This window comes from Peromyscus californicus, unplaced genomic scaffold, assembly GCF_007827085.1.
Source record: "Peromyscus californicus insignis strain IS unplaced genomic scaffold, ASM782708v3 Scaffold_10__1_contigs__length_136768540, whole genome shotgun sequence".
NCBI lineage: Eukaryota > Metazoa > Chordata > Mammalia > Rodentia > Cricetidae > Peromyscus > Peromyscus californicus.
The window spans coordinates 7,537,845-7,551,293 of NW_026294391.1; the positions used below are offsets into that span (position 1 = coordinate 7,537,845).

At 37.7% G+C, this 13,449-nt stretch overlaps 1 protein-coding gene across 15 annotated transcripts in view; it reads left to right on the forward strand.

Annotated features, from left to right (window-relative positions):
* Positions 1 to 13,449, forward strand: part of Cask (calcium/calmodulin dependent serine protein kinase) — a 334,225-nt gene that overhangs the window by 285,100 nt on the left and 35,676 nt on the right. For all 15 annotated transcript variants that reach the window (XM_052737240.1, XM_052737152.1, XM_052736894.1 and 12 more), the window contains 2 exons: positions 4,756 to 4,944; positions 11,323 to 11,401. In XM_052737240.1, the coding sequence (XP_052593200.1) occupies positions 4,756 to 4,944; positions 11,323 to 11,401 (268 nt within the window). The remainder of the gene's footprint in view (positions 1 to 4,755; positions 4,945 to 11,322; positions 11,402 to 13,449) is intronic.

Below are 13,449 nucleotides of genomic sequence, written 5' to 3' on the forward strand. Positions count from 1 at the left end.
GTAAGCTCTCAGTAAAACACTGAGCACAATAGTAACTGGCCCGTTTGCAAGTAGGTTCACCTCTCCACTCGCTGCTCTGTGCAGTTTATTCCCCACATTTGCTAACAGATCTGACTATAAATTGCTGTATAACCTGAGCTCATTTCATAGAACTATATAGGACCGTTTCAGACTAGTAAGGCTTTCGGGTTTGAAGGAGACTAAATAAATAAATTAGCATATACCCAATTATGCCCTTTTTACAGGATAAGGTTTTTTTCCAGAAATCATTAAAGCTCATACAGGTCAGTTCCTCACAGCTTATCTACCCTCTAAGCCTTGATTTATTTTGCATTTCTAAACTTAGAGAGAATGTGGTGTGTGTGTATGTGTGTGTGTGTGTGTGTGTCTCCCTATCCCTATCAGTAAACATTTTCAGAAATAATAATTCCTCAAATTCTTTGAATACCTAGCTCAGTGCTTTAAAGATATCTTTATTCATTTATCAAATATCTAAGCACTTCCTGTGCTCCAGGTATACTATGCTAGCCACTAGGAATCTAGTCGTGAATAGGAAAAACAGTTCCAGCCCTCCTGGAATTTCCCATTCCAGTGAGGCTGCAGGATGGGGGTGGGTAGATGATTAGAAACAGACCGAACACATGAAACAACACGGCCATTTCGTACAGTGATAATAACTAGGAAGCAGAGATTTAGTACGGTGGCAGTAGTAAGGGGGAGCTATTTTATATCCTCAGGGGAAGCCCTGCTGAAGAGTCAGCTCAGCTGAGCCTCGGTACAGGAAGAGCTGGCCCCCTGAACATTCAAACAGGAAGAAGCAGAAGGAAGTTGTGTGGGTTCAAGGAGACAACTAAGTCCATTAAAGATGGGATTTCATAAAAGGGAAGAAAGTGCTACAGAAATGCTTACAGAGCTTGCCAGAGGCTAGACCAAGTAAAGCTCTCCCAGACCATAGTAAAGCGTCTAGGGTTTTCTTCTGGTTAAAGTACTGGTTGCACTGAGTGGTTGCAAGCAAGAAAATACGATCCAATCCATGCTTTCAAGGTTGTTCCTGGGCATAGTAGCACATTCCTGTCATCCCAGCACTTGATAGGCTGAAGTAGGAGAAATGCCACAAGTCTGAGTCCACCCTGAGGTATATAGTGAGTAGCAGGCCAGCCAGGGCTAGGGAGTAAGATCCTGTCTCAAAGGAAGGGGTGGAAAATTCTGGAGCTCACATGTTGAAAATGGCCGGTAGGAGAGAGGCCAATTATAGAAGGCATGGAAAGAAGTGATGGAGGCTTAGAGAAAGATGAGGCCGGTGGCAGATGGGCAGGTTGAGATTTCGTGTTGGAGATGGTAGGGAACAACAGGACTTGCTCATAACCGGGATGTAAAGTTGTGTGACTATTCTCGTTAGTAGAAATTGCCCTGTGAAGTAGACACTTGTTTAAAGTTACCCACCTAGAAAATGGCCTCCCTAAGGTTCAAGCCAGATCTCACTGGCTCCAAAGCCCAGAGTCTTGAAAAGTAGACTGTTTGTAATAGTAATGAATTTCCCTGTAAGCTTACATTATGCTTATTGGTAATTCTTGAATAAGCATACACATGGATAATGTCCCTTGTAAGAAATAAAATTCTAAAATATATATTAAATAAACTTTTAAGTACTAAAGTTTTTTGTCTTATACATGTTTTAATAATGATTTTTAAAACCTTGGGCTTTAAAAATAACAACATCTATGTGGAAATATTTTAATAAATGTAATACTTTTGTTTTACCAAAGTTCCAGTGTTGTTCTTTGCATATTTGATATTTTATACTTAATTTGCTCAATTATCTGGACTTTGCTTTGCTTTCTAATCACTATAACCAGAGCATTTAACTTTTAGTTACCAAGTATTTAAAACACAGACACTTTGAAAATATCTGCAATAACTTAAAGGAGAGAAAAGAAAGGGAGCCCGTGAGATGGCCTAACAGGTAAAGTCTGACCACCTGGGTTCGATTCCTGGAAGCCACATGGTGAAAGGAGAGAAGCAGCTCCTGCAAGCTGTCCTCTGACCTCCACACATGTGCCATGGCAAGCATATTCATGGGTGTGAACACATGTGCACACACAGAAAATGAATAAACGAATGTAAGATCAATTTACGCTCCATATGGCAGCCCAAACCTGCTGTCTAGCACTCAGGATGCCAAGACAGGAGGGATGCGGATTCTAGGCCAACCTGTTTACGTAGCAAGACTGTGTCTAGAAACAAACAAACAAACTGCAGCTATTTCAGCCTAGTACTGATTGCTCAATCATACCCTATAAGACACTTAAAGGAAATAGTAAAACTTCAGTTTCCTTATTTTTATCTTCTATATGCTTTTTTAACCTTATTTTAAACATTCCGTACATGTTTCCCTTTTCTGTTTGCATATGAATTAGAGCTGGGGACTTAGTCTTATTTTGTGCCAGCAGTCATTAACAGCTGCAAATTCTGGTTAATATCAAGTGTGACCTTATTTGACAACATAATTTAAACTTTTTTAAAAATTCAGTGTGATACTGCTTTATGATTGAGGGCTTATTTTTCCTTATAAATAATACATTAAATGCAAGCGCCTGTTTATATAACTTTAAAGGATGAATAGAAATAATCTACAAAAAGCAGCATAAACATTTTATCCAATTCATGGGACTTTAAGGCAGATCTCATCCCCATGAAAGCTTGCCTGTATCTACCAAAGTATCCTGAGTCATAAAAGATATCTCTCTACTTGATATGATGAGCCTGATCTTAACAGATGAATTTCTCTAGTTAGCCCATTCCTGATTTGGCCTTTCTACTCTAAATCTTAGCTTCTTTTTAAAGCACAGAAAGAAGAATTTGCCCATGTGGTCCAACCTCCACACTTGCTAGCTCTGGTTCCCAGGGCCCCTGAGGAGCTCTACTTTAAAGCTGTGCATTGTCAGTGGCCTTCAGTGACCCTCGCCTAAAGCTGCAGTGGAGAACAGCGGCCTGGGCTTTATTCCACTAGAAACAGAATAAATGGATTACTCTGAGCACCTACTGATGACAAGCCAGCACCATCTCCTTACTGCTTTGAACACAGCATTACCTTATTTTTGCCTTGTATGCAGGACTTGGAAATATAGCTCTTTTAGGAAGTAAATAGCCTTTTAGGAAGTCATTTCAGATGCTGAAATACTGTTGAATTGCATTTCATTATCTTCACATATCTCATTACCACACATGTTACAGATGAAAATGAAAGTAAATTTAGAGTTAGCATACACACACTAATTATATATATACATATATATACATATATATACATATATATATACATAATTAGTATATCTGTATAAAGTTTCAAACAGACCAACAATAGTCAGTTGTAAATTCTCTTTGAGCTAAAATTTCTCATGCTTATTAAAAAGGGTTTATGATGGGACAAAGCAGGAAGATATCCTTTTTTAGAGAAACAAGAGATTTATTATCAAAGTTTACCAAGATGACATACAGATGTCGGGATAAAGAAATCATTTTTCTTTGTTAGTGAGTTTTGCAAAATGAATAAGTAATCATTTTTAACTTAGGGGTAGGGGTGTAGCTCAGTTGGTAGAGTACTTGTCTAGAATTCACAAAGCCCTGGGTCACATCCCCAGCACTACATGAACCGAGTATGGTGATGTACCCCTATAATTCTGGAACTTGGGAGATAGAAACAGAAGGTCAAGGTCATCCTTTCCTAGGTAGTGAATTCAAGGCTGACCTGGAATACATAAGACCCTCTCTCCAAAAAAAATAAAAGAGAATAATTGTCCGGTTTATCCAAGAGCTCCAAAAAAGAAAAATGAGTAAAACATTTTGAATGTTTCCATTTTGAGACATGACTCATCAAGTAAAGGCACTTCTCACCAAACCTAAGAACTTGAGTTCAGTCCCTAGGACTCACATGATAGAAGTAGAGAACTACTCCACAGGTTGTCCTCTAACCTCCACACGAACACCATAGCACACGTGTGTACTCACACATGTGTGTACATACATATGCAAATAGATAAATAAATGTAAAAAAATTTAAACTTTCAATTTTGAGTTCTATATGTCCGATATTTTAGAAAATTGGTGTCTTAAGTGCATCTATATAATTTAATTGTATTTCCTAAGTCATGTTCTAAATTATCTTCATCCTTGGTAGACACCATTTATGTCACTGTATAATTGTAAGAACCTGAAGCTTATGGGTCCTCCTCGCTCCGTTCTTCTCCCTCATTTCCATTGCCAACCTCCTAGTAAGCGATACTAATTTTATCATTTCGTTCATATCACAGAAGCTATTTATTCAGTACAGTCATCATTATAATTTATTTCCGTTTAAAGCCCCAGTGCAGATTTGCTGGTTCTTTTTATAAACGTTCTTTCTGCTAAATTATTTAACATTTAAAATAATAAAATTATTTCAGCTTTTATTTGGACATGTGAGTTAGATGCGGTTTTTTAGCCTAACACTAGATGACACCTCTAACCCTGGTAATTGATAGGCCCATCCATTCCTTGGTTTGCTCCCTTACTTGCTCATTCTATTTTGAGAAAGAAATCCATTTATCATGATAATTTGCCACAAAGGAATTGAGGTAGTTTAGAGGTATAGTTTGTTTTGAGTCACTTTAGACGAAAAATACTTTTGAGAAGAAGTATTATTACATATGTTTATGTCGCAGAATTCTGCTCGAATGGTACTCTAAGTAATATTTTCTTCTTTCATGAAAACACCAGGCCTTACTTCAGACTCACGACGTAGTGGCACATGAAGTTTACAGTGATGAAGCATTAAGGGTCACACCTCCCCCGACCTCTCCCTATTTAAACGGTGATTCTCCAGAAAGCGCTAACGGAGACATGGACATGGAGAATGTGACCAGGGTTCGGCTGGTCCAGTTCCAAAAGAACACAGATGAACCGATGGTAAGTAGGAAAAACTGGAGTTACAGTCAGCCAACTTCACCCTGTACGGAGGAGGAAGGCAAGAAGGGTGGACATGGATGGTTCTAAACAAATCAGTTTCCAGGTCTTCAGTTCCCCTGCCCTTTTCTCCAAGAGTTATCTGCCTGACACCAGAGCTTAGATATGCTGGCCATCACACCTCTCCTGAACAATTACTTCTTTCCAAGAAGAGGTACATTACTCAAGAATTTTTTAAAAAAAAATCTCTCATATAGCAAAGAAAGAGGCAATTTTGAAGTATTCGCATTGTAAAAATCAGTTAATTAAAAATTCCAGTACTTTCCAAATCTTTTGCTTTCACCAAAATTTGAAGAAAAATAATTCAGAAAACATTCAGAGACCTTAGTAATGTTCTAAAATAAGCTTCCTCCCATTCATATCAACCTGTTTTTTCATTTTGCCATGCAGTTGGAAGAGAATTGATAGTGTCCCTCCAATCATTCTCAGGAAATGATTGAGATGATCAGGAAAGGCTCTGGGGTGGTCACTGAGCAGATGAAAAGGATGGAGACCTAGGGTAACACAGTTCAGGCAAACCAAAGAGCATGTACTCCAGTAGTAAGAAGGCTCTTTTGTGGTTTCCAGATGGAAACAAGGCACTGCAGCTGGCCAGCAGACAGCGTGGCCCATAGCAAGGGTGGGCCATACAGTACTGAAAGACATGCTATGTCTTTAGCCTAAAAACAGCAGAAAACTACTGAAGGTTTTAAGCTGGGAGCTGGATTTGTTTCTCATTTTAGAACTAGCAATCTGGAGACTGTAGTATAGAGTCTAGAAAGACTAGTTAACAAAGCAGACACTGCCATGGTGCAGGGGGGAGATAATGATACTCAGAACTAGTGGAATGTACATCAAGAGAGAAAACATGAAAAAGCCAGGCATCGTGACCTATGCCTGTAATCCCAGCACTGGGGAGATGGGAGAACCAACTTAATAGCAAGTTCAAAGCCAGCTTGGGCTACTTGAGATTCTGTCTCAAAAAAGATATGAGTGAATGAAAGTAAATCAGCAAGGCAAGTAGTGGGTTGCAATGAAAGAAGCAAGAATCAAGGATGACCCTGCCACGTCAGGCTCATACGACTGAATGCAGAAGGAGATAACGACATTGTGAGGAGGGGCACTGGGCAACCTTCAAGTTTAGAGATGGGAGCATATGTCTAGGGATTCAAATATATGCATTTTCCTTTTCTTCAGAGCTTAGAAAAAGCAAAATACCTGCTTAAGAAGGGAGAGCAGATCTGTGACCACAATTTCCAGAGAGCCCTCAGTTCTCTGTTCGTACTCTTGTTCATTGTTCTAACATTATCTGGCAGCACACAGGGGCCATGCAAATCAGGTACCTGCTCTGCTGCTCTCAAGGCTTAGCAACCCTTGGTCTTAAGAGCATGGCTAGCAACAGTTTTTGAGGCCTTGCACATATTATGTTACATCCATGGACCTCAGGTTGTTCACTTCTAGAAGCACACTGACTAAATGATCCTGAGGCCCCTCCAAACCGTGAAAGTCAAAAATTTCATCCATTCATTTTATACTTTGATTTACCCAATGAGCAAATGTTGAAAGTCCATGGGATGTATTCGCTGCCTTAGATAAGCTGTGATATAGGGCCAGATAAGATATGGCCCAGTCCTGGAGCTCACTTTCCTTCCACAAGGTGGTCCACATTAAGGAGGTAAATTTGCAGGTGAGCACAGTTTGGTAAGCCCAGTTACAACAAAACTAGAGAGAAGAAAAGACTGTCTGAAGAGGCGGAAGGGTAATGTCCAACCAAGCAAAGCAGACAGAAAGGTGTAAGGGACCGTAAGGAGGTCCCAAAATATCTTGTGATCATACAGTCCAAAGCAAGATAATGGTAGCTGTTTGTCTTTTATATGTGAGCTGACTACACAAACTGAGGAAAGAACACACATCTATCTCTGAGTTATTTTTTTTCAGAAAGCAAAAATGACCTTCAATCACTCCTTAAAGTCTCCTTTAAAAGGCTGTTCTCACTTGTGATCTTGGTGATGGCATATATTTTCACTGGCTGCCATGAAAACAGGAATTATTTCATGTAAAATATGTATTAACAATAATAGAATATAACTGTATTGCAGTTACTATGGCTGTTTGCCTGTTCTTTTGCCTTCTTTATAGCTCTGAATTACTCTGAAGAGTATATCTACATGACCTCTTCTGCCTGGTGACCCTCTATAATGCATGCATTCCCTAAGGGTGATGCACTTCCTTTATACCCTGTATTTTTCGAGTTTGTGACGCTCTACTCATAATTGTTTCCCTATTGATTAGGACTCCAGTAGTTAGAAATGACAAATACCATACTTGAACTAGCTTACACAAGAGGGGAAAAGCTTGTTTGTATAAGCAATGAAAGACCAAGAATGTATGACACCCCCAATTCCTCAAGTTTGATAAGTTCATACCCATCCCAAGCTGAGCCAACACTTGCCCTGGAGTTTGTGATCTTGGGAACAGAATATGAGTCAGTTCTTCTCTGCAGAGAAATTTAGCGGGGGGGGGGACAGAATAAAAAATGTTGACTATAATTGGTTTGAAGTAAATTTCCCTAGCAATGAAGATGCTGTCTTCTCCTTTACTACTGTGCCTAGCAGGGTCTACAACATAGTAGGTTCCCATTCATGTTAGTTGAGTTAATATAGAAACCTATTAGTTTTAAGGGTGAGATCTCTGTTGTGCCATCATTTCCCTTATGAAACTTGGTTTGACGTATGCATTCATTTATAACATTTTCCAGAATACTACTTTAAGTAACCATACATACTGACTGTACAAATTGGAAATGAAACCTGAACATTACAATTGAATGTTAGGACCACAATCATTTTGATAAACTGTTCTTTTAACAGTACTTGCCTAATCCTTCTGAGAGCTTCAAAATAGGAACCATGCAAAAATATATTTGTGGCGTGGTTCAAATTAAACTTAGAATATAAATTCCGAGATAACTCCATGAAGCTTTATGACAGAATTTTATTCTCCAAAGAGGCAAAATTGAATGCCTACTTCTAACCACTTCAAATTCAAGACCACCATCCTATAAAGTGACCTTGTTCAAATATACATAATTCTGGGCTCCATTCCTGTCCCCATGAATATAAATCTAAAGAGTGTGCTTAAGAGTCAGCATTATTTAACAGCTCCCTGTGTGATTCTTAGGATCGACCAAGTCTACTGCAAAAACATATTTATGGAAGTTTGTCTTTTAATAGGGAATGTTTGAAAAATAAAATGGAAAATGGCTGTAACTACAACTATGAAACTTGGGCTTCTGGCCCTCTCATCTGAAACAGATGAAATTGTGACAAATATTAAATTACAAGTGAGAATGGTTTTGGAGAAGTTGGACATCAAACAACAAAGAATAGAGTTCTCTGAGAGAGAGGATGCAAAGACAGTAACACCTGTAATTGTCCTACCTTACTACCTTTAGAGAGTTTCCAGGCCAGCGCATGGGGAGGGAGTTCTGAAGCAGAGCAGGCAGAGTCCCTAGATTGAGGGGGCAGAGCTAAGAATCTAGGAGGACCAACAAAAGTGTCTTTCAAAAATGGGCCAAATATAAAATATCTGTAGACACAGCAAAGCTAAAAGACTATCACTTTTTTTCCTTCTCTCTTAAATCTCTTTCAATGATACTTTGCGTGAGATGTATAAGAATGTAAAATGGATTACAAGGGTACCACAAAGGTCAAGTAGAAAGAAATGGCTGTGCACTGTTAGAAAGTTCTCATAAATGAAGACAAGTTGGTAGGTTAAATACATATGCTATAATAAAGCCAAATCCAGCCGTGAAAGCAGCAACACCAAGGCTTACAGATAGCTGGGACTGGGGGAGACTGAAGAGACGGCCCAGTGGGTGAGAGAGCTTGCTGAGTCGGCATCGCCATCACCCGTGTCCAATCAGATGTGCTAGTAACTGTAGCCCTGGAGATGAAGGACGGGGAGCATCACTAGGATTTGTTGGCTGTCAGCAAAGCCAAAAAAATACTACAAGATACAGCAGAATGAGAATAAATCCACAATAACACAGAAAAAAGAAGTTCAAAGAGAACACAGAAGAAGTGGAACACAGGAAGATATATTTATACCAAACTATGTTACAATCATGCTAAATCTTAATAGTCTAAATTCTCCAGTTAAAAAGCAGAGGTTGGCAAGCCTTTAATCCCAACACTCAGGAGACAGAGGCAGGCAGATCTCTGTGAGTTCGAGGCCAGCCTGGTCTACAGAGCAAGATCCAGCTCAGCCAGGGCTACACAGAGAAACCCTGTCTGGAAACCCCACAAGAAAAAAGCTAAGGTTGTCTGTCAGATTGGTTAAAAAAAAAAGTATTCATCGCATGCTACCTGCAAAAAATGTACTTAATACAAAAAGAAAAATAGTTTCAAAATAAGGATAGAAAAGCCATATCAGTATAACACTATTCAGATGAAGGCTGAAGTGGCTATATTAATATCAAAGTTTATTCTCAGACTATAATGAAGGTAAGTTGGAAACTAATAACAGATAGAAGCCGGGTATAATATTACACCTATAATCCCAGTGCTCAAGAGGCAGAGCCAGGAGGATTGTGCATTTGAGGCCAGCCTGGGCTACACAGCAAGAATATCTCAAAAACAAATAAAAAGTGAAAAGAAAAAATTTTAAAAAGAAAGAAAATATCTCAAACACTTGAAAACTAAGTAAGACAGTTTGAAGTAACCCAAGAAGAAATCAGAAGGTAATTAGCATTTTGCAGTTAATGAAAATTAATTGCACTGTATCAGATTTTGTGTGATGTGACTGGAATAGTACTTAGTAAGGAGAAATATATATTAACAAAATGTCTCAATTCAGTAACCTTGTCTCACATCTCCACCGTTAAAAAAAGACCAGTGAAAATAAATTAAAGCCAAGATAAGTAGAATATGTAATAAAAATCAATAGAAACAAATGAAAATGGCAATATGTCGCAGTGGTAAAGTGTTGGTGTAGTATCCATGAGGCCCTGAATTCAATCCTCAGTACTGAAAACAAGGTAGCAGTCAGTGGACTATGAAACAAACTCAACAGCGTCAACCAAACAGAGGATCAGCTCGGTCATGAAAACAATGACTCCATGGCTATTGCAGTCATGTTTCCTGAGGGGATGTAAACAGACGTCTCTTCACCCCAGACAGGCCTCACATAATTCTACGTGGACTTTTCCCAAAACAATGAAAAGGAAGTTCTTCCCAACTCATTCTATAAAGCCAGGGCTACCCTATAAAACCAGATAATAACATTACAAGAAAAGTGAGGATTAGAATCTCTCATGAATATAGATGCAAAACTTCTAAACATAATTTTAGCAAAGCAAATTAACAAAATATGAAAACATTAATATATGCTCATTTCAGCAGTGTATATACTAAAATATTAACACAGAAAAAGTTATCCTGGTGTCTGTAGAAAGGTGATACGCAAATACATGAAATGTCCCAAATCTTAAAAAAAAAAAAAAATTACGAGTAAATGGAGATTAAGCCAGGGATTGCTTTATTATAACTGCCAAAACTGAAAGCAGTGCAGTGGAGGGATGGATGAACACGTTCTTGTGTCTAAACAATGCAAGACTGTTCAACAAGGACCAAAAATAAGTTATTGATAATATAACAAAATGGTAGACTCTCAAAAGAATTATGATAAGTTAAAGAAAGCAACCAAAATGACTGTTGCTCCATTTTTTAGATGATACAAATTTACCTATAGTCAGGAAAGGCCCATCAGTGATTGTTTGGGCATGAGTAGAGAGCATAGAGCAATGGGAATAGATAACCAACAAATAAGAGGAAATCTCTGGGGTAAGACATAGTTACCATCTGATTGTAGTGAAAGAGCCACACTTACTTGCGTGTGGTAAACTAAGCAAATTTTACAGTTTGCAATATTTTATGTGGGTTATAAAATAAAACTATTATTTTGTGGAAGAAATATAAGGGATATACTAATAGAAAGTATATGAACTAAGCAGGAGTAAAAACCTTTTTTTAATAGTTGGCAACATAATAAACAAAGGGATGTGAAAAATAATCATAATTAAAAGATTAAAAAGCACTGTATAAAATGCTTGCATGGTATTATAGCAGTCAAAACACCAGCAAGTAGCATTTCTATCATAGAACAATTTTGTGAGTAAAGTAATAGAAGATCTTCATCTTCTATATATTTTCTAATGATTTTATAACTCTTCTAATTAAAATTACCTACAGTAAAATCACAAATATAAAATAGTGCTTTCATTTAAAAGTTGTACCCTTACCAACTTTTTTCTTTCCTTTTTTTTTTTTTTTTTTGTTACAGGGAATCACTTTGAAAATGAATGAGCTAAATCATTGTATTGTTGCGAGAATCATGCACGGGGGTATGATTCACAGGCAAGGTGAGTTCCATCTGTAATTCTTTCTTCACCTTTCTTAATTCTTCCGATTCTACTGATAGAAATGAGGGGGAGTGTTCTGTTTTGTTTTTATAATTCACATAAAAGAGCTGTTTTGTCTTTGAGTTTCAGTCATTGTAGACCACGTTTCTGAGTTCCATCCCCACCACCAGAAATAAAGTAAAATAAAAACTACAAGTATTGTTTTATCTGTATCCCACCAATTTTGATATGCAACCTTTTGTTACAATTCATTTGTCAGTATTCTTACATTCCTATTATATTTTTCATTGGCCCATAAGTGATTCAGAAGTATTTTTTATTTATCATATTTGAAGAGATTTTCTAGACATCTTTCTGTAATTTACTGCTAACTTAATTGTGTTGTGGTCAGAGAGCGTGGTCTGTATCACACCATTTCTTGGAGGTTTTTAAGACTTTCCTAATGGCATAGCACTTTAATCATTTTTATAAATCTGTATTTATGAAGAACCTTTATTTTTTAACCGCTGCATACAGAGTTCCCTATATAATGATTGGCTTAGTGTTGTTAATGTTTTTGTTTAAATCTTCTATGTGTTGATTTTTTGTATGCTTGACCTACCAATATTTAAATATCCATTTATAGTAGTAGAGTATTTCATTATCTACATATAAATCTCTCTTTGGACTTACATATTTGACTATATAAATTAGGTACATGGGCCACAAACTCACTAGGTAGCCAAGGGTGACTTTAAACTTGTAATCCTCCTGCCTCCACCTCCTGAGCACTGGGATTAAGGTTGTACACTACTGTGACCAGTTTAGATCACTATTTTTTGATAGTAGTTTATTAATATTTGTTGTGATGATTCTACTATCTTGCTTTCCTTGTTCATTTTTTGGTGACTTTTTTGTTTCATTACCCCCTAATTATTAGCTTTTAATTTCTGCACCCTATTTCTGTGATGTTAATGGTTACCTTGAAATTTTAAACTTTACATATATTCAAGTTAAACAATATCTTTATTATGTTTATTTACTTTTGTGTGTGTGTGCTCACACATGCACATATGCACACACACAAACATTCACACATACACATGCCACAGCATGCATTTAGAGGTCAGAGGACCGCTTCTGGGAGTCAGTTCTCTTTCCACCGTGTGGGTCCCAGGGATTGAACTCAGATTGTCAGACTTGATGGCAGGAGCCTTTTTCTGCTGGCCCAGATTTCTTTCTCTGTTATTTTTTCGGGATCTGTATAGTAACACTTTCACCAGTTCAAGGAAATGTTCAACTCCTCAAATGTTGCCTCTTCTTCATTCTTTCTGTTCTTTCTGAATTTCAGTTAGATGTACATTAAACACTCCTATATTCCATAGCTTTTTTTTATATATATTCTTTATTTCTTGTTTCCTGTTTTTCTTATGTCTTTATTTCTATGACTTATATTATACATAATCTTTTGTTATATCTTCAAGTTCACTGAAACTCTCCTCAGCCATGTCTGAATTCTTACTCAACTTATCCACTTATTAGCTTATATCATCATTTATGTTTTTGTTTTAGAAGTACTAGTCATTTGTCTTATTTTCAGTTCTCTCTGCTCATACCTGATAGTATCTTATAGGGTTGTCAACAAATTTCTGTGACCAGCCATCAAAACTGTGCTTTCTGAAAGATCTTATCTGTTTGGATGGTTTTACTACATAAAAGTTAAATAATGGCCGGGCGGTGGTGGTGCACGCCTTTAATCCCAGCACTTGGGAGGCAGAGCCAGGCGGATCTCTGTGAGTTCGAGGCCAGCCTGGGATACCAAGTGAGTTCCAGGAAAGGCGCAAAGCTTCACAGAGAAACCCTGTCTCGAAAAAACAAAAAAACAAAAAAAAAAAAAGTTAAATAATGATGCAGCCAAATGTGGCCCTGTCTCTGAGACATTGGTGTAGGTTAAGTTTTCCTGCCTGGCCCACAGTCAGGGCAAATCTCTCTCACCTGCCAGTCCCACAGCCGTCAGACCCGACCAAGTAAACATAGAGACTTGTATTGGTTTCAAACTGTATGGCCAT